This window comes from Arachis ipaensis, chromosome B3 (assembly GCF_059453495.1).
Source record: "Arachis ipaensis isolate K30076 ecotype BB chromosome B3, ASM5945349v1, whole genome shotgun sequence".
Taxonomy (NCBI): Eukaryota; Viridiplantae; Streptophyta; class Magnoliopsida; order Fabales; family Fabaceae; genus Arachis; species Arachis ipaensis.
Window position 1 is genome coordinate 103,712,856 of NC_142438.1, and position 21,170 is coordinate 103,734,025.

Sequence of the window (21,170 nt, forward strand, 5' to 3'; positions counted from 1 at the left end):
GTGCACTTGCTGGTTAGTTGTGCGAAGTTGTGACAAAGTGTGATTCACGTCTGAGAGCACCAAGTCTTTGGTGCCATTGTTGATGATCGCAATTTCGTGCACCAGTAAGGTTAGCCAATTGAGCGCCCAAGGCATCGAATTAAGCCTTGTTGCTCTCATCTCGTTTCTCCATGGCGGCTCTAAGCTCATCAACTTGATTGTTGGAAGATGGAGGAGTTTGGTTGGATTGTTGTCTATGGTGTGGTGCTTGGTACTTGGTGTAGTTGTTTTGGTTTTGGTTGGAGTGGCCTTGGTTGGCTTGGTAGTTGGTGTTGTTATGGTGGTATTAGGATGAAGATTGGTTATTATTGTGATGAGAAGAAGAGTTGTTCCATCTTTTTTATTGTTCCCTTGTACATTATCCCTCCACCCTTGATGTTGGTTACCACCTTGAGGGTAATTGTTTTGGCCTTGAGAGGGATAGGGTGGACGGTTGTTATAATTCACATTGGCTACTACAAGAGCATGTTCCTCTTGAATTTGATGGCATTGATCGGTGTAATGTGTGGTGCTAGAGCACAAACCATAAATCCTAGGAGGGCCTTCAAGTTGAGCAACTGGAGGTGGGGCTTGAACGGCTTGGATGGAGTAGTATTCCTTTTGATCCTTTTGTATTTGGGTAAGGATGGTAGTCATATCTCCAAGTGCTTTGGTTAGACTTGATTCGGAAGGGGATGGTTCTACCACACCCTTGAGAGGATTACTTCACACCCTTGTATGTTGTGTAGCCTCGACAACATCCTTTATCAAATTCTAAGCTTTTCCCTCCGTCTTGTTTTTCAAAAGGGAACCACCGCTAGAGGCGGTAAGCAATCTTCTATCTTCCACACAAAGACCTCCGGTGAAGTCGCTAATGAGCAAGTGAGTGTTCATTCCATGGTGCGGACAAGATTCCAATAGCCTCTTGAACCGAGACCAATACTCATACAAACTCTCTTGGTCTCTTTGTATTATGCCCGAAATCTCCTTCCGGATATAGTCGGTCTTTTTCGGTGGGAAGAATTTATCTAGAAACTCTCTCCTCAAGAATTCCAATTAGTCACAATCTCATCCGGTAGCAAATAAAATCATGTCTTTGCTTGCCCTTCAAGAGAGAAAGGGAAAGCAAAAACCATGATAGCCACCTCATTGGCTCCATGCCTTCGAGCCGTAGAACAAGCAACTTGGAAATCTCTTAGATGTCGGATAGGGTCTTGACCCGGCAACCCATGATATTTAGGAAGTAGATGTATCAAGCTACTCTTCAATTCAAAGTTTGGATCAAAGTTAGGATACCTCGCTTGCAACGGTTGAAGTATAATATCCGGAGCTCCTTGCTCATGCAAAGTGATCCGTCGTGGCTTCGCCATGTGTGGCTCACCTGTAGGATGTAAAGATGTATTATTAGTGCCAACAGAAGAATAGGAAGTAGCTAACTCCAAGTCACTCTCGGTACCGCCTAGTGATTCGGTATGTTCCTCAAGAGAGGCCGAAGTACTAGCCGTATAATCCAACCGCTGTCTAGCTTGCCGAGTATGTAACAAAGTTCTTTCAATCTCGGGATCAAAATCGGCTAAGCTAGAATTCTGTTGAGACCGAGTCATCAAACTTGAGAGTCATAGCACAAATGTAAAAGAAATCTAAACTATAGCTAAGTATTGAAAGCAATTAAACTATCTACAATATTCACATATTCACATAACCAATATCAAGGCATATGTTGCAACCATTCCCCGGCAATGGCGCCAAAAATGCCGATTGCTTTTGTGATCCACACGTGCGCGCCAAGTGCGCGTGCGCGTCGATAGAAATCCTCTGATCCGCGCGGATGCGTCCATCCTTGCATGCCGCTTCCAGCCGTCCTCATCTACGCGTGCGCGTGGAGTGCGCGTGCGCGCCAATGTTGATTTTTCCAAAAATTCAAATCTTCATGTTCCTCCTTTTTGTGCATGCTTTCTTTCTCTCTTCTAGTCCATTCCTACCCTATAATTCCTGAAATCACTCAACAAATACATCACGGCATTGAATGGCAATAGAAGAGGATTAAAATATGGCAATTTTAAGGTAAAATAAGCATGTTTTTCATCATGGAGTAATATTAGGAAGTGAACACAAAACCATGCATTTCTTGTGAATAAGTGTGAGAAATATTGACAAAACCCCCCAAATTCTACACAATATAAACCACAAAATTGGGGTTTATCACTTGGCCAAGTCAGTTCCAGACCATAGCCCAAAAACAAAAACACCTCTTCCATGTCTTCCGTCAAACTTTTATGGTTAGTCAATCTTATAAATGATGCTTTCAAATAGTGTCTGTAACCCTTTTTTCTTGTTTCATTGGATCCATCGCAGTACAAATTTCTTGACGATGATCGAGCGCTTCTTATCACGACGGCGAAGATGATGCTTGAAAGGATCGAAGCTACGTGACGAAGAAAGAATTGAGGAGTGAAAATGTGTTTCAATCAACGAAAGAGGTATTTTTTTTTAGGTAACAATGATTTGAAAAAATAAGAATGAATTTAGTTTTTAATATTTTAAGAAATTATACCATTATCTATTTCAAATAATAATTTAATTATAAAATAGCCCTACTATAGTTAAGATAGTAATTCAGATTAAAAGTAAATATCCAATTAAAATGTGACACATCATAGGAAGTAACTTACATATTATTTTAGAGAGAGTTAAGTATAATTCACCATTTTATAATATGTTTTTTGTTTATTTAAAAATTAAATAACAGTATTTATTGAATTACGAAGTTAAATTTACACATTGTTTAGGTTGGAAAAATTCAAAGGAAAAGAAAATGAAAAGAAAGAAAATGGATAAATAAATAAATTTTTTGTTATTTGGATGATGAGAGAAAATGGAGTGGAAAGAAAGAAAATAGTGTGGAGTCCACTAAAATATTTTTACTCTAAAGATGAGATGAAAATAAAAAAAATGTGATAAATATTAATAAAATTATGCATTTACCTTTTATTATTAATAAATTATAATTTACATATAATATAGATAAAAATATTAATATAATTTTATATCATTATAATTTTTTTGAGTAATGCTACGTGTATATCAAAATCAGCCATCAAAGTCAGCTACCAGTATAAGATACATGTTGAAATATAAATACATATTGAAAATAAATTAAACCACACATGTATTTATACATAAATATATTGGTGTCAAATTTTAATAATTGATTTTAACATACAAATAACATTTTTTATTTTTTTTATCCAAACAATATTTTTTATTTTTTTATTTATTTATTTTTTTATCCAAACTCCACTATTTCTTTTATTTTCTCTGCATTTTCTTTTTCTTTTTTTTTTTTTTCGATATCCAAACAAAGCCTTAAGGTCACTCGCTCACTCCACTCGAATAACAGAAACTAAACAAGTGTAGCCAGGAAATGAAATAATCTCGCGGAAAAGAAGCTGTATAATGATGTGAGAGATTATTGACCACTGGAAAGCGTATCTCACGTAATAAGGAATAAGCAATCTTACAAGTGAGATCAGATTCACATCACATCACATCACACTACACCACAAGAGGCACAACACCCAAGGAAGAGCACTCTTGCATTGAGTGATCAAGAATTGACAGGGATGGAAGGCATGAGATATGTCGTGGAGGTTGAGAAAGCGAGGGAAGCAACACAAGGTAAACCATCAATGGGTCCCGTTTACCGGGGCAAGTATCCGAATGATTCCACTACTCCTCCCATCGACGTTCTCAATAGCTGTTGGGACATTTTCCGGTATCTTTCTTCTCCATGCCTGCATGCAACTATGTCCAATACGCTCTATTGTCCCGCTTGATTTTGCTAGATCCATGCATTGCTTTTTATACATTTTTAACCATTCAGAGAGAGTAGAGTTTATATGATCATTTCAATCTTCCTATATATGCCTTTCGCATAATATCAAGGAAAAAAAACAATAAATTTGTTATTATGTATAGATGTTTTGATAAATATTTTTGTAATCGATTATTGATTTTGAATTATAAAAGAGCAAACCACTATAATGACAAACACGTGCCTGCATCATATAGAAGTCATATTTCACTATAAACAGTTGAAATGATCAAATTTTACATTTGTTTGAAGGTGTTAATTAAGGCAAGCAAGTCCTAGTTACTCTTTTAGTTGTGTGTGCTTCTAAATTACTTTATGTGAGGTGTTATGGTTTTCATAATTCATTCAACAATACTATCAAGTTGTATTAATAAAACAGTGATAGTTATTTTTTTCTGAGTGTTTATGTTTTTTCTTACAGATCGGCTTATGAGAAGTATCCAACAAATACAATGCTTGGTACCCGGGAAATTGAGAATGCAAAAGTAAATTCTCTGTTGTTCTCTGTTGAATTCGTCTTGCGCGAAATTTCCTGATGCTATTGTGTTGTGAATTTTGTGTCACTATTTATAGGCTGGCAGGTACAAGTGGCAAACTTACAAAGAAGTGTATGAAGTGATACAGAAAGTTGGAAGCTCTATCCGCAGTTGTGGTTATGGGCAAGTAAGTCACCTATGCCTATTTACCACAAAAGGAAACCTTTTTTTCCACTTGTTTTGATCAATGCTCTTGTATGGTACTTCTTCTTTGATGCTGCTGCTATCTTTTCATGAAGAGCTTAGAAATGATCATTTAGTTATTTTATTTTTCTTAGGGAAGAATCATCTCTTGGAGTTTGAGATTAATCAATATGATGCCAATTTTCAGGGAGTGAAATGCGGTATCTATGGTGCCAATTGCCCTGGGTGGATAATAAGCATGGAGGTTCATTTTCATTTCTTCGCTTTCACATTTTGTTTCGTCATCCTCTCAATGTTTCTTGTTGACTAAGTGCAACATAACTACAGGCCTGTAATGCTCATGGACTTTATTGTGTTCCTTTGTATGATACATTAGGTGAGTCCTTAACTTCTTTAGCATGACTAACCATTTAAAAGATCCTTTTAAGTTTGAATTCATTGTCCCAAGTTTAAAGAATACAGAATCTCGTTGATAATAGATATAGTATATCAGAAGCCTTAGTGTTTATAACTTTTGTTCCTAGGTTCTTTTCATACCAAGAATATCTTCTGTATTAGTATTTTAATCTTTATTTTTCAATGTTTGACTTTTATTAGCATTCATATGTATGTGTATGCTCAGGTGCTGGAGCAGTGGAGTTTATTATATGCCATGCAGAAATCTCAATTGCTTTTGTAGAAGAAAAGAAGATATCTGAGGTTCTTCTACTAAAATTATTTGTTACATCTTATCTTCTTACAAAGCATGATTTTTTGTTAACTGTGATCAATCCTTTTGATATATTTATTTCTGAAACTTCTCAGCTATTGAAGACATTTCCAAATGCATCAAAGTTTCTCAAGAGTAAGTTTTCACTTATTCTCTACACAGGTTTCCTAAAATGTCTCTGTATTATAAAGAAGCAATCACATTTATTTCTTTTTTGTAGCACTTGTGAGCTTTGGAAAGTTTACTCCAGTACAAAAGCAACAAGTTGAAAATTTGGGGGTGAAAAGCTATTCATGGGATGAATTTTTACAAGTGGTGGGTCATCCATGTCACACATTATTACTCATTTTCTACCATTAATTGTCAAGTTAAATCAAAGTTCATTCTTTTACTATTATTGTCATGCGCACTTTACTATCATACTAAAAAATTGTTGTATCGGCATTTGTACTAAATTATTAGTAAAAGCAGATTTTTCAGTAGGAATAACAAAATAACGGTGTTTCTTACACATGGAAACTTCAACTAAAATGTAGGACTTTTTTTTGAATTTATTTTTCTAGCACTTATAAATATTCACTCATATTCTTTCCTCTCACTTCTTAGTATTTGATCACCATTAGTTTATTTTTGTGGATATTTTGTGTTCTTGAATGCCTAATTGGTGTTTTTGATCGCTGTGGCAGGGTGAAAATCAGAATTTTGATCTTCCTGTGATAAAAAAGAGTGACATCTGTACAATAATGTATACAAGTGGAACAACTGGTGACCCTAAGGGAGTCCTGTTATCCAATGAGTCCGTACTTACTGCGGTATCTGCGATACTGCAATTTCTAAGTAGTTGCAAACACTCTGTAAGTAAATAAGTAATCGCTACTCAGTACAAAACATATAGTGGACTCCTATATGCAAAGTAATTGATTTTCATTAAGTTATGCATACCATTTTATAAAAATAAAAAATAAAAAAATTTAATGTTCTATATAATCAATATTTCGCTATCTTTGATTGTCTTATTCTCCTCCTTTTCTTGGTTTGCAGTTGCGGAACAAAGAAGTGTATATATCATATCTTCCCCTTGCTCATATCTTTGATAGGGTCATTGAGGAGGCAATGATATATGTTGGTGCCTCAATAGGATTCTGGCGTGGGGTGAGTACGCGTGCTAAATCTTTTATTACTAAAGGCATGGTTTGATTTTTTGGGGACAATGTGGGACATAACAGAAACACAACTTTCTGTGTTATTTCTGTATTTTATTTTCTCTTTTATTCTGCACTATAAACACAACCTAAAAGAGAAGGTTGATGTAATTATTAAAGTTTGGATTTGGTTTATCCCCAAAGACTAATTAAACTTTTGATGTTATTATTTTGTTGGGACATAAAGGATGCCAGATTGTTACTTGAAGACGTTGCGGAGCTAAGACCAACTATTTTCTGTGCTGTTCCACGTGTGCTTGAAAGAGTGTACTCAGGTAAGCTTCTTGTGTTTTGTTGACAGTACAGTGATCTGTCCAACATAACATATCATAATTTCATCAAGGACAAAATTACATTCTAAAAATCTAATTATTTCCAACACACTGGAATGGCCTTTTTTTTTTTTAAAATTCCTTTTCTATTTTTCTGACTGAATAAAGTACCATCAACCATGAAAGACAGACCTCACCCCAATCCCTAAGTGATATACAGGCTTGCAAAATAAGATTTCTGCCGGGGGGTTTGTGAAGCAGACAATGTTCAATTTTGCTTACTCATAGTAAGTACTTTGTTCTTGAATGTTATATTGTGATACTTGAATGTATGCAAATCATGACTTTATACATTTGAGTGCAGCAAGTTGAATAATCTAATGAACGGAGTAGGCGTTGAGGACGCAGCTCCATTGTTTGACAGCCTTGTATTTAGCAAGGTGCCATTATTTTATAGGCCTTATTTCACCAAACCCTTGCCATTAAACAGCAAATATACTCATAATCTTTTTTCTTCAGATAAAACAAAGCTTAGGGGGTAGAGTACGAATTCTTTTGTCTGGAGGAGCACCACTAGCTAAACATGTGGAACTTTTTTTGCGGGTTGTGACTTGTTCTCTTGTCATACAAGGATATGGTATACTTGATTTACTTAATAATACCCCTTTCTTACAGATTGAGACTTGACAATTTCACTTTTTGTTATATATGGGACCCTTTCACTTATTTGATTTGTAAAAATTGAAATAGGATTGACTGAAACGGGTGCGGCATCATTTGCCCAGCTATTAAACAACTTCGACATGCTTGGTACAGTGGGGGTTCCATTACCATATGTGGATGCATGCTTGGAATCTGTTCCTGACATGGGATATGATGCCCTTGCAAGCACACCAAGGGGAGAGGTATGTATAAGGGGTGGTACTTTGTGTTCAGGGTATCACAAAAGGGAAGATCTCACCAACGAGGCTATAATAGATGGATGGTTCCATACAGGTTCGTTCTTTCCATTTCATTTATTTGATTCATTGATTGCATTGCTGCATGCATGGTCACGCTTTTATTCGATCTATTAAACAGGGGATATTGGAGAGTGGCAACCAAATGGAAACTTGAAAATTATTGATCGGAAGAAGAATATATTTAAGCTTTCACAAGGAGAATATGTTGCTGTTGAACACCTGGAGAATGTTTATGGTCAAAGCTCTGTTCTTGAATCAGTATGTCCTATCCATCCTTTCCTTTAATTAAACGTTTTATTATCCTCTTACTTATTCGAGAAGCATAGGAAAAGCGTGCCAGAGAAACACTGTTATTCAAACTAACAGATGTATTTGTGATATATGTTTGAACCTCCTCGTTTCAGATATGGGTCTATGGAAGCAGTTTCGAGGCCTACCTTGTTGCCGTGATTAACCCCAAGAAAGATGCACTTGAAAGGTGGGCGGAAGAAAATAATATAACCAAGGACTACAATTCTCTATGTGAAGATCCAAAGGCAAAAGCCTACGTGCTTGCAGAACTCGTAAATACTGCCAAGGCAAAAAAGGTCATATTTTACTTCTACTTACATTTAGCCATCATCATTTTGAATTAAAAGCTCATAGTCACATTATACATATCAAGTAGAAATTTTTTTTGTTTACATTTTATCTTACATTTAAATCAACATTATCTAATTCTTTTTCCATATTTATAAAAATGTATTTGATTTGAATAAATGGATGGAAGTGCCTATACTATGTGAGTATGTACAGGTTCGTCAGCTGAAGCTTTATTTGATCCTGAATATTGTTTTGTGGCAGTTGAAAGGTTTTGAGTTCATAAAAGCGATTCATCTTGACCCGGTTCCTTTTGACCAAGACCGTGACCTTATCACGCCAACATTTAAGAAGAAGAGACCTCAGATGCATAAATACTACAAGGTACACCAATATTTTGTTGATGAATGACTGAGATTAAATCAGTATGGTTGTATTATAGGGTAAATTATATTTTTGTTCTAACATTTTTGAAAAGTTTTAAAAATATCTTTAACATTTAATTTGATTCAATTTTGTTCTTTAGTATTTAAAATAAATTTTGATTTTACCTTTTATCTTATGTTTTTTGTCAATTAAAATTTTTCCTTTCAATTATACCCTTAATTAGCCATATGATCACCACCAACATAATCTCATCCTCTCCACTTCCATCATCAGCATCTTCTCATACCACTACAATCACACCTCACTCCACCCCAACTGCCACTACCTCCACTCCCCCACCTCCATTATCATCTAATCTTTGTCATTGCACTTCACTATCACCTTTAATGTCACTACAAACTTATTCGATTCCGCTCCATCATCTACATCATCTTTTTTTACCACACCTCTCTCACTCCACTTCCATCATGTCTAACTTGAGAGGTGTGATGGTGGTGGGGGAATGGGTGGTTGAATAATAGATAATGATGATGATAAAAGTGAGACATCAAAGGAGAGGTTGCTAACTTGAGATTTGGAGATGAGGAAAGATGAGAGAAGATGAGTACGCGATGTTGATGAAATTAAGAATATAATTGAAAAGAAAAATTTTAATTAACAAAAAATAAGATAAAAAATAAAATTAAAATTTATTTCAGACGTTATGAAAAAATTAAATCAAATTAAATATTAAAAATATTTTTTAAATTTTTCGAAATGGTTAGATTTAAAAATTATACTTTATCCTTTTATATAACTAATCGAAGGATCTCTTGCTATTGCATGAGAGATCTTAAAGTCATAGAAAAAAAAAACGAAAAATATTATTTATTTAAAATTTTAACTCTATTTATAAATAACATATATAATTCTATAATTTTAAAATAATATAAATATTAATTAATTTACAAATATATTTTTTAAAATAAACAAAATTAATATTAATTGTTCAATTTAAAAAACATATTTATGAAGTATATATATTTCCAAAATTTAACGTTTAAATTATATATGTAAACCATATAACCTAATCTTTCACTAAAGGAATAATTCTTAAATTAATATAATGTACAAAAACAGTATACAAATTAAATATTTAACATGGCACTTAAATCTTTAATCTTATTCCTAAGATGAAAATTAAAAGCAATACCAATGTGTTCATAAAGAAAAAAATATTTTCAAACTAAATTTATATTTTATAGGGTAAAGTATTAAATTAGTCTCTTAAGTTTTGGCATAATTCTTTGTTGGTCCTTAAAGTTTAAAATGTCCTATTTGAATCCAAAAAAGTTTCATTTAATTTCAATGTAATCTCACCCTGGAGTCAAAGTTAAATAATTAACGGAATGTCCTACATAACAGCAATACAAGAGCAATACAAGAACAAGGTTGATAATTTGGAAAACAAATACAAACTCCAGAGTCACAAAATCAACTGTGAATGCATCAATACATTTATTTATCATTCTCTTTAGTTCTATAGAAAATATTTCATTTAAATTATAAGAAGAATTATAAATAAATGTATTGATGCATCCACGGTTGATTTTGTGTCTCTGGAGCTTGTAATTATTCTCCAAATTATCGATCTTGTTTTACTGATGTCATGTAGGACATTTCGTAATTATTTAACTTTGACCTCACGGTGAGACTATATTAAAGTAAATAAAATTTTTAGATTCAAATAGAACACTTTAAATCTTAAAGACCAAAATAAAATTATGTCCAAACGTAGAAGACTAATTTAATACTTTACCCTCTTTTATAACTATAAGTTTTAATGACTATATCCATAATAAACCATACACCCATATTCAGTGTTTGTGGTAGTCAAATACGGACTAAAATTACTAAAATTGGTGGCCTCGAAAATTTTTTGATAAAATATAAATATAACTAAGTTATAAAGCACTATATTTAAATTTATAATTGTATTAATAAATTGAATTATGTAACAACAAATAAATTCATAACACAAACCTATCTTTTATAACTATTAAGATATGGAAAAAATTTTGGCTTATTTGATAAAATATTATTTATTTTGAAGTATTGTCAATATATAAATATAAATAGCTATACCTTAATTTATACAATAAAATAAACAAGTTTATAATAATATAAATGTTATATATAAAAATATTAAAATCAGTATTAATTTATAAATTTAAAATATAAAGTTTAGTAACTAATAAATCAATACCCTTGTTAAAACTATATTTTTAATTTTATCCCAAAATTATAATATATATATATATATATATATATATATATATATATATATATATATATATATACGTGATTCTATTATATTATAAAGATAATTACAAAAATTTATTTAAGGTAAATCAAAGCTATATTTGTTAAATGTAAAAAATTAAGTACTAAATATATACTTTAAATCCTAAAAGTTTAACCCAAATTGTAAGTTTCACAGCTTAATTTTTTTATAATTGAACAATTAAGTAATATTAATTAATAATTAAATGTAAATTGAATATTGTTAGAAGAATTACAAAAGAATAATCAATATATCCACTAGTCACTATAGTTATCTGAAGGATATAAATAATAAACATATTTTAATGATTGTTAGGAAATATACAAAAGGATAATTTGTATATCCATTGGTTTTTATAGTTAACCAAAATAATTAGATTTCTTAAATTTTGACTAATTAAAACACTCAATGAAACAAATACAAAACCTTCCAAAATTTTATAAACTTTTTTAATTTTTAATTTTGTAAATTTTTTCTTATCTACTTAACTTAAAATTATTTTATTATTTATGAGTTTTTTATTGAAACTTTTTTACTAAACAGCATTCAAATGCTCAATAATTATTGTAATTTTTAATATTTATCATTTTAACTATAATTTTTTTAAATAGTTTATAGTTTATATATTTCAATTTTTTTACGACTATAATAATAAAATAATTAAAGAATTGATAATTTTTAAGAGAAAAGTTAATATTCTAAAAAAAGAAAATATAACTTCAATAATATCAATTCCAATTGATAGTTCTACAACTCTAATAATTTATTAAAATAAAAAAATGAGATACAACTTTCAAAAATTCAAAAAATGAAATTTAATAACAAATTATTTTAATTATTTGCAATGGGATTTTGAAAAATAACTCAAATTTTGTAATAATATCCTAAATAAGGTTAGACAAAGTTATTTTAAGTAGAGTGTATATCAAAATTATTTAGACAATTATTCTTTATCTGATTTCGTCACTCTGTATAAGCATAATTTGCTTGTCTATTATATAAGCATATTTAGTATATCAAAAATATTATTTACATATTAAAATTAGTCATTAATATATTTGTGTATAAATGTGTGGTTTAATTTATTTTTAATGTGTATTTATATTTCAATATATATTTTATATTAGTAACTGATTTTGATGTATATATAGCATAATTATTAATATATATATATATATATATATATAGGTGAATTATATAGTATAGATGTAGAAATAACAGGGTATATGGAGTAGGACTTTCAGCCTTGGACTACATTATTCTTTTGGATTTCTTCTCTTCCCATTTTCTGTGGATACAAATCTGTGCACTGACTGCAATTTTTTATTTTTGTGCACAGAATAATATTGACGAAATGTACAAGTCAATAAACAACAAAACCAGTGCGTAAGATATTACTACTTGGAGCTACCTTCATGGAAACTTTTTTTTTTTTTCTTCATGAGATTTCGCCCTCTTTTTTCCCTCAAACTTTCCTTTCGAAGATTCTATAGATGGTTTTTCATAGATAGCTGCTGAACTGAACCGTAGAAGGACTTAGGTAAAACTATATTTAGAACAATATTAATTATGCAATATGCTTATTCTTGCGACAGCAATGAACGGATATTGAGAATGTGCATGTCAACTCTTATGCTCCAATGCTGTACTCAGTTACACATTTTGGAGCCTTATTAACCATCTATGGATGCTATTAACCCGTTCATCCCGTCGTCTTCCGATAGTTAGTATTAAAATATACTCTGGTAACAACATTGTATAAAACGTCATGGGAAGTATAGATTCAACTTTGTAGAGTAAATTCTTGAGAAATTTTACTCTTGTTTAGTTACTCGTTTAATTTCTCAAAAGCTACTCGTTTTAAACTCCCCCAAACATTTTAGTTTCAACTCTTCTATTACGCTTATAAAATTTCTTACAGGGAAAAAATGTAACTTCCTTGTTTTTTGGGTTTTTTTTTTTTTCATATACATAAAATAAAACTACTTATCGAAGCGGATCTAAAAGTCAAAAATTAAGTTTAAAACCATGTCAACTAACCAAAAAAGCAAAATTTTGTGTGTTCGAGAGAGAGGTAATAGAATGTCTGGAAAATGAGAAAGACAAACAAACAAGTGAAAGAAACTAGAAATGATTTAAGGTCGATGCTAAGACAGATATCATACTGAGGATTATAATGATGATGACAGAATCAAGAAAATTAAGAGAAGAAAGAGAAAACTAAATTTACCAAAAATCGGAGAAATGTATTTCTCTTTTAATATTGGTGAAAAGGAAATATTATAAAACAAAGAATAAAGTGACAATTACATGTTCAAAGATGTTGACTTTAGACTAATTAGCTATTGAAGAAAAAAAAGTATTAATTAGGTCTTCCAAGATAGTAAACTATATACATATACGTCCTTCTGTCAATGAATGTTGCGAAATAAAATAAAATTGTCCATGTATTATGTTATTTACAGTAGTGCATGTCTTATTCTGTTACATGAACTGTTATCTATTTATTACAAATCTTATCAAAACAAGTAAAATTTTACTCTAAAAGTTATTATCTACATTACTATCTTTCATAGATAGACACGTCAGAATAATTACAGTATATATAAACATCACCATTAAGTTTTAGTTAATGAATGGGTTAAGTACGATTTTGGTCCCTAAGATAGGGGCTGAAAATTTTTTTCGTCCCCAACCTTTTTTTACTTACAAAATCATCCCTAAAGTTTAACTTAATTTTAAAATGGTTCTTTTTAGCAAAATTTTAATTTTTATTACCAAATTATCCTTAACTAAAAAAAATACGGGTTAAAGGAAAAAGGGGAAGGGAATCACGCTTAGGGGGTGTTCAGGAAAGAAGAGGGGGAAGGGAAGCTGGGAAGGGAAGGGGAAGGGAATCCGCCGCCGTTACTCCTCGTCGTTCGCGTCTTCGCTGCCAAATTTCGCTGCTGCTCCTCTTCCTCGCTCGACGTCGACGCCAGCAGATAGATCTGCGAGAGTGGACATCGCGCGCCGCTTGCCGTTTCTGCTCCTCCTCCTCGCCGGTCACTGCTGCTCCTCGTCACTTGCTGCTGTGCTTCGCGTCCTCGTCGTTGTGCTTCAAAAAAAATTATATTGTTGAATTTTTTTTATTTGTGGATTTGTTGATTTTGTAAATTACATTATTTTTTTATTATGATTCTATTATTGTTGTTGATTCTAATTCCATTCTGCTTTCATGATTCTATTTTTGTTTCTTTTGCTTCTATTTCTTTTGTTGGAGAAGAAGGCAAGACTCTACTTTGTTGTTTTTTGTTTCTTCTGATCCTCAATGTGTATTGCCTTGTTCATCTTCTGGTTGCTTTGTCCATGTGTATTGCTTCTGTTTCTGCTTCTTGCCTTGTTTATCTGCTTCTAGTTGCTTCTGCTTCTGTAATGGAGAAAAAGAAAAAGAAGAGTAGAACATGAGGATTTTAGAGAATAAGGAGAAGGGCATTTTAGTCCAAAGGACAATTTTAAAACCAAGTTAAATCTTAGAAAAAAATTTATAAGCAAAAAAAGGTTGAAGACGAAAAAATTTTTCCAAAATCATACTTAACCCTTAATGAATTGATAGAAGGTGATCATGTGTCCTTCGTTTGCTATCGTAAAAGACCAAAATTGATTTTTTTTTTTTTGTTCAGAGACTAACGATGTATTTGTAACCACGTTTGAAGAGAAAAAATACGGTAGAACTTCTTAAAAGAAACAATCATTTCTAACTTCTCCGTTACACTAACGTGCTTTTAGCCATTACCTTTAACATTTATTTTTCTTTTACCAACTTTATCCTTTATATATGTTATTGCATTATTTATAAAATTATTATTATTTCTCTCTATATGAACTCTTTTTTTATTATTTATTATTTTATATTTTTTATTACTTTTTTTATTTGACATTATATATTTTTATAGTTATAATTTGTGTATTATATTTATTATTATCTTTTTATAATAAAATTTATTGATCCTATTAGATAAAATAAATTAAACAAAAGAAATTAACCATAAATAATAATAATAGTTAAAAATTATAACGTACTAAAAAAAATATTAAGAGTATTAAAAATATATTATATAAAAAATATATAAAAAAATTAAACATGTATAAAAAAATAACATTATAATTTAATGTCATGTCCTTTTAAATAATTATCTATCTAAAAATGATTTTAACTAATATTATCCAAACAATATTTATTTTATCAAAATTAATTTTAGTAAAGAATTGTCAAACATGACTTATTGACACAAACTTATTTCTACCAAAATCAATTCTATAAATCACTTTTATTCAAATTGAATAAAACTCTCAATTTGACAAACTACAATCCAAACATACAGTATTTAGTCCGAAGTCAAAATTGTAAAAGACCTCATTGTCACCTTACTCTAAAACAAAAGAAATAGGTTACAAGTTACAACATTACGGTATGTGCCCCTTATCTCATGGCCACTTCTTTCCTTTCCCAAAAGACAGCTGAACAAGCAGAGTGCACCCTTACAAATTACCAACACCGTCGGTTTAGATAATTACATCAACGCAGACCTTTATTCAATTTAACTGTTGCTTGAATATTGAATCGCCACTCTCACTAGAGGATACAATAGGCAAAGACATGAACTGCAACGCAAGCAATTCGTCTCTGCTATACTTCAACCTTTGATCTATGCCCAAATAAACCAGAAAACTGAAATTAATATCATAAAAAAGAATACCATCTTACTAAGGCAATAGAATTCAGTAGTGCGGTAATACCTATAAAATCTGGAGATATAGACAAGTTTTCATTCTTTTTAGCTGCTTGCGTAGCCTTTGAAGTTAACTGAGACGGAGAAGGATGATTTGGTCCACCTTGGTGAAGAGGAACAATGGTAACAAGTTCATGCTGTACTTCAATTTGTGGATGAATTCTACAGAACGACATGATAGTGTCCTCAGTTAAGAGCCAACAACCTCGGAGGTCCATTAGTTTCAGTGTTTGAGGAGGTTTAAACACATGAAGCCCATAATTTGTCAATACCGCATCACAAATACTAAGACTTGTCAATTTAGGAATTGATGATAAATAGTAAAGTGAGATGTCTGCAAGTGACGCACTTTTGAGAAACAAATATCTCAGCTCTTTGAAGCTTGACAAAGGGCTTAAAGCTTCATCCCTAACTCGTGTGTATTCCAAATTCAAGCTTTCTAATTGTTTAAGACTTTGTAGAGCTGTTAGAGAGTGTGGTGAGCCGTGGTCGGTATTTTCCTGTGGTAAGCATCCTGAGTATACAAATAAACATAATTAGCATCAAAGCAGCCATTGTATACATCATGATCAGAATATGTCAAGTAAGCAAATACCTTTCACTATTGTATTGCTAAGGTCAAGAACCTTTAAAGAAGGCATCATGCTGATATACAAGATGGCAGTATCATCCACCAGTGTCTGAGATAATGAAAGCATCTCAAGATTGGAGACATGTCCAGCTAAAATCCCTATGCCTGCGGAGCTGACCTTGGTACCAGTCAGATTCAAACTCTTCAAGCTTGCACCAACACCCGCGATCATTTCAATCGAATCATCAGTGACCATGCAAGAGCTGAGATTGAGCTGTTCTATCACTTTCAATTTACTCAAGAAGAAGAATTTACTAAGGCCAGAATGAGCTACATCGAGAGAGGACAAAAAGTTTGTATTGGCGTGTAAGAGAAACTCCGATTCGCTCCTGAATGTAGCACCGGAGAGAATAAGTTTTGCCAAAGGAGCTTCATCATCTTCAAGTATTGAATCAATAGTACAATTACTCATGTTGAGGCATTCAATAGATGATAAATTAGGCAATTTTGTGACATTAGTCCAAGCAAGATTTAGATAGGTTAACTTGGGGAAGTTATTGAGGATGTTAGCCCCTTCATTTGATACCTTACTACCCCATAGATCAAGATATTCTAACTTTTTCAGTACCTGAGACATCACGACATTGAAGTAGCGTTTTCATGAAGCGAACAAAACACGAAACTCGATAGAAATCAATAAAGGAAAGATGAAAAAATAACCTGTAAAGAAGTTAAGGAGACGTCATCAACAGGTAAGCCGCCTAAGTCGAGAAGAGAGAGGTTTTTAAGGGAGGCGAGAAGTTTGATGCCTTTGGCGGTGACACTTGTTTGCGAGATTTGTAATTTCTGGAGGTTAGAGAGAGAGAGAATGTGATGAATAGCAGCGTCGTTGAGCTTGGAGCAGTTAGAGAGGTGCAAGTGGTTAACAGAAGCCATTCCAGAAATAGGCCAAAGAGCAGAAGAAGTGATTCTGTGGCAATCGGAAAGGTTCAAATACCGCAACTGCCGAAACGCTCCCAAGTACGCAAGCCATTCTGCATCCACGTTGTAAACGCCTCTCAAATCAACTTCTTCGGCGCTCTGTTTGAACACTTCTAGAAGCGACGGGTACAGGAGCCGCCGGGACACCAGGCGCCGGATGAGGCCGTCGGCGAGATGAGAAGGGAGATGGTCGAAGGTCCGCCTCTGCATCCGCCATTTCTGGATGCTCTCTCTGCTCTCGCACGCAGCTTCTATGCACAGCCTCACCAATTCGCTTTCACTCTTCCCTTTGATCGTCTCCATTTCTTCTGAAACCTGTGTGCTGTGTCTGTGTTTGTGTTTGTGTTTGTTTCGGGTTTTGACTTTGATCTGGGATCGAGAAGAAGCTTCCTTCCTTCTTGTGTGCAAAATCATGCGAACATGGGCCTCCGCCATAACCTCTTGGGCTTCAAGTAACGTGCGCCTCTATGGCTCTATCTTTCCTTTCTGGTAAAACCTTCTTCATGTTGACTTGGGCTTTAATTTTTATATAAATATAACTTTTATTGCAAGTGGAAAGAATTTGGATGCAAGAATTATATTCCGGGTTGATAGTAAAATAAGTTCCGAAAGGTAAAGCATTTTTTAAATTTGTTTCTAAAAGATTTTTTTAATTAAATTGGTCCTTTAAAGATTATGAATTAATCATATTTATCTTTCAGTTATTTCACTCACAATTTTCATCAACGATTAATGATGTGAAATGTTAACTGATAGCACACATGACACAAAACATGTTCAATTAGACGTTAACTAAATATGTTTACGAATATTTATCAATTTAGTCACTAGGTCATATTAGGAATAAAATTTTTGTAATTGAGAAAAATGACTAAATTAATAAATTTTCATAAACATATTTGGTCAAATATCCAATTAGACATATCAGGTATTATATATGTTATCAATTAATATTTTACAACATCAATCTTTGAAAAAAATTGTTAATGGAGTGACTGGAGGACAAATATGATTAATTTGCAATCTTTGAAGGACCAAATTGATTGAAAAAAATTTTAGGGTTAAATTTGAAAAATGTCTTATCTTTGAGGGACTAATTTGACTATTAACCCATTATATTCCATATATAATAAAATGATAAAATGAGAAAAAATAATTAAAAGACCTAACTCAATGATAGGATTTAAACTATGACTTGAAAACACAATATAGAGTAAAGTGACAATTAGGTCTTTGAGAATTTTGCGTTCGGATAAGTTAGACCTTGAGGAAAAAAAAGTAACAATTAGATCCCCAAGAAAATGAAACATGGACATGTTACATCCTTCTGTTAGTGAGACTAACGGCGTCATTGACATGGACTATTAATGTGATTGAGGTGTCCATTAAATGCCACATTAGAATTACTCTAAATGATGAGGACAAATTGGTCCTTTTATGTTGTTTAATTTTAACATGTCCCAAACCCTAATTGTTCAAAATCTCAATTATTCACCCTGAAACAAAACCTTAGCACAACGCAAAATGAATAGCACCCGAAACTCAAGAAGCACGAGGCGCCAAAGGAAAAAGAATGAAGGCAGCGGTTGAAATTATAGGGGTGACTCAACACATGAAAGACGCTTCAGCAATAAAATTGCTCCCAAATGTAATTGTCAACTATATGCAACAATATACAAATATGGAACAGTAAAAAATTCATATAGGTTGTTCTTAGGGTGCACAAACTATAGGGTAATTGTTAATTCAATTTATTTTTTGAGTTTTGAGTGTTCCATTAAATTGAAATTCATATCTATCATTTATGGTATATTTTTTTGTTCTTATTACAGGATAATTTGACATACTACAAATTTTTTAGATGGTTGGATGATGTTACTGGAGATATGGAGGTTCAAAGTTCAAAACAGGGAGTGGAGGATAGATTAATTAATTTGGAAGAGAGAATTGTGAGATTGGAAATGGATTGTAGAAATTAGAAAACTCCAAGTAAAATTACTGGTAGTAGATTTAAAAATGTTGTGTATTTTATGGCTGGTTTTTTAATTGTAATTATTGTGAATGTGGAGCAAAGGTTCTGGGTGAATCATATTAGATAGCTGACGCATAAATGCAGTAGTATTTATAATTGTATTATTGTGAATGTACTAATGAATAAGTATTTTTGAATCATTGTATGATATATGATGGAAGTTGGTGTTAATGAATATGATGTTCACATTGATGAAATGAAAGAAAGAAATCATATAACTATAATAGGCATAAGAACATTGTTATATTATCTAAGCTTCCAAAAGGTTGTTTTCAATTACAGGAGTTCATCCAAAAAGAGACGGAACACTTGTCTGTGTAATTAAATCAAAAGAAAACCTACATGAAAACATTATCATAATTGCATAATATATTGTGTCTAATTCAAAAAGGATTTAAGTCCAAAGAAAGTCTGCACAAAATACTAGACAATCATATCCAAAATACTAATCGATCATATCCAAAATACTACAGTTTCATCAATTCAAGACTTTAACTAAGGCTTAAATCTAGGGGTGAGAATGAACTAAAACATTCTTAAAGTTGTTCTCAAACTTGTTGTAGTCAGAATTTTTGTAGAAATACCATCAATTGAATTTGTTGTTGATTGTTGTGGTGGAGCTTGTTCAGGCCTTACAATTGATTGTTTTTTCTGAATAAGGCTGGATTCAGTGGCTTAGTAGCAGAGATTTTAACTGGACTTGAGTTGAAATTCTAAATTGGACAGTTGTTGTTGCAGGGAGCCTACTATGACCTTGAGCTTGGGCTGGAAGCCTCATTTGGTTTTGGACTGGAGCAGGAGGCCTATATTGGGTTTGGGCTTGTCTAAGAGGCTTGAACTGGGCTTGGGCTTGTCCAGGAGGCCTGAATTCTGTAGACTTTCTTGTCCTCCTTTTTCTCTCCTTTACAGCATCATCCAATTGGCCCTGTAATGTTCACATAAAAATTCACTATGATCTACATCTATTTGATATTAAACAAACAAATACAGTAGGAATAATATCCTCTATAAAGAATTTATAGTTGCATCAGTTACATTAGTGTCAGATCCATTGGTCACAGTCCCATGTTGAATAGCATCATTAGAATTACTTGCAACATTTGTATTATTGGCAGATCCATTAGTCACATATCCAATTGGTGTAACATTTTAAGTAGTGACATTGGGTTAGGATTTTCTGCTAGAACCGGATTTGGCTGAATAGATATCAATAAAAAAGTTACTCCAATATCAGACTAAGCATCAAAATAATCGATTAACCATTTTAATAGTATGACAACTAAACCCCTTAAAATTATTAATATGACATTTAAATCCCTAAATAGAACACTAACAGATAACTAAAACCTTAAGAATAGTGTGAATATATAATTAATTCTGCTTACTTATGGCTGTGGGTTGGGTTCAGCAATGGTTTCTTGATTTTCTGGCTGGGGAGTATTTTGAGACAGCGGTACCTCTTCTTGTGTATTATTCTTTGATGAGGATCTGGTTCTTTTATTTTCTTTTAGTTACTGGAGCTCCTTTGCGTGTCTTGAAGTTATGGCCAAACTTACCACACTTGCTGCAAGTCACCGTGAAGCTTCTCCTAACTTTATTTGTATTTAGCAGTGGCTCAACAAGATCTTTTCTTCTTGTATGTAGCTTTGGACGCCCAATGGGTCTCTTAAACTTGGCCGGAATAGGTCTTGATCTCTCTATCCTCTCCCAATATTGCTCACTTAGAACTGATTGAACACAATATTGGTATGTAGCATTGAATGAGGTCATTTGCAGCCATGGGTGACAATAGTTTTCAGGTCACTCAT

The 21,170-nt window shown here is 32.5% G+C and overlaps 2 protein-coding genes across 2 annotated transcripts; one reads left to right on the forward strand and one right to left on the reverse strand.

The window, feature by feature from the left end:
• The first annotated feature begins 3,481 nt into the window (after positions 1 to 3,481).
• Positions 3,482 to 12,619, forward strand: LOC107630708 (long chain acyl-CoA synthetase 5-like). The gene is made up of 19 exons (XM_021119075.2): positions 3,482 to 3,793; positions 4,314 to 4,377; positions 4,466 to 4,555; positions 4,760 to 4,816; positions 4,900 to 4,948; positions 5,195 to 5,271; positions 5,377 to 5,416; positions 5,502 to 5,596; positions 5,968 to 6,135; positions 6,323 to 6,433; positions 6,671 to 6,758; positions 6,976 to 7,042; positions 7,120 to 7,195; positions 7,275 to 7,392; positions 7,506 to 7,751; positions 7,836 to 7,975; positions 8,122 to 8,304; positions 8,561 to 8,680; positions 12,346 to 12,619. The coding sequence occupies exons 1-19, from the start codon at positions 3,642 to 3,644 to the stop codon at positions 12,394 to 12,396; spliced, it is 1,992 nt and encodes a 663-aa protein (XP_020974734.2). The 5' UTR covers positions 3,482 to 3,641; the 3' UTR covers positions 12,397 to 12,619.
• Positions 12,620 to 15,285: 2,666 nt separating this feature from the next.
• On the reverse strand, positions 15,286 to 17,833 carry LOC107630709 (Leucine-rich repeat (LRR) family protein). Its single transcript, XM_016333914.3, has 4 exons — positions 17,070 to 17,833; positions 16,374 to 16,977; positions 15,786 to 16,292; positions 15,286 to 15,694 (listed from the first exon to the last, which is right to left on the reverse strand). Exons 1-4 carry the CDS (start codon positions 17,763 to 17,765, stop codon positions 15,582 to 15,584), a joined length of 1,920 nt encoding a protein of 639 aa, XP_016189400.1. The 5' UTR covers positions 17,766 to 17,833; the 3' UTR covers positions 15,286 to 15,581.
• Between the last annotated feature and the right edge of the window lie 3,337 nt (positions 17,834 to 21,170).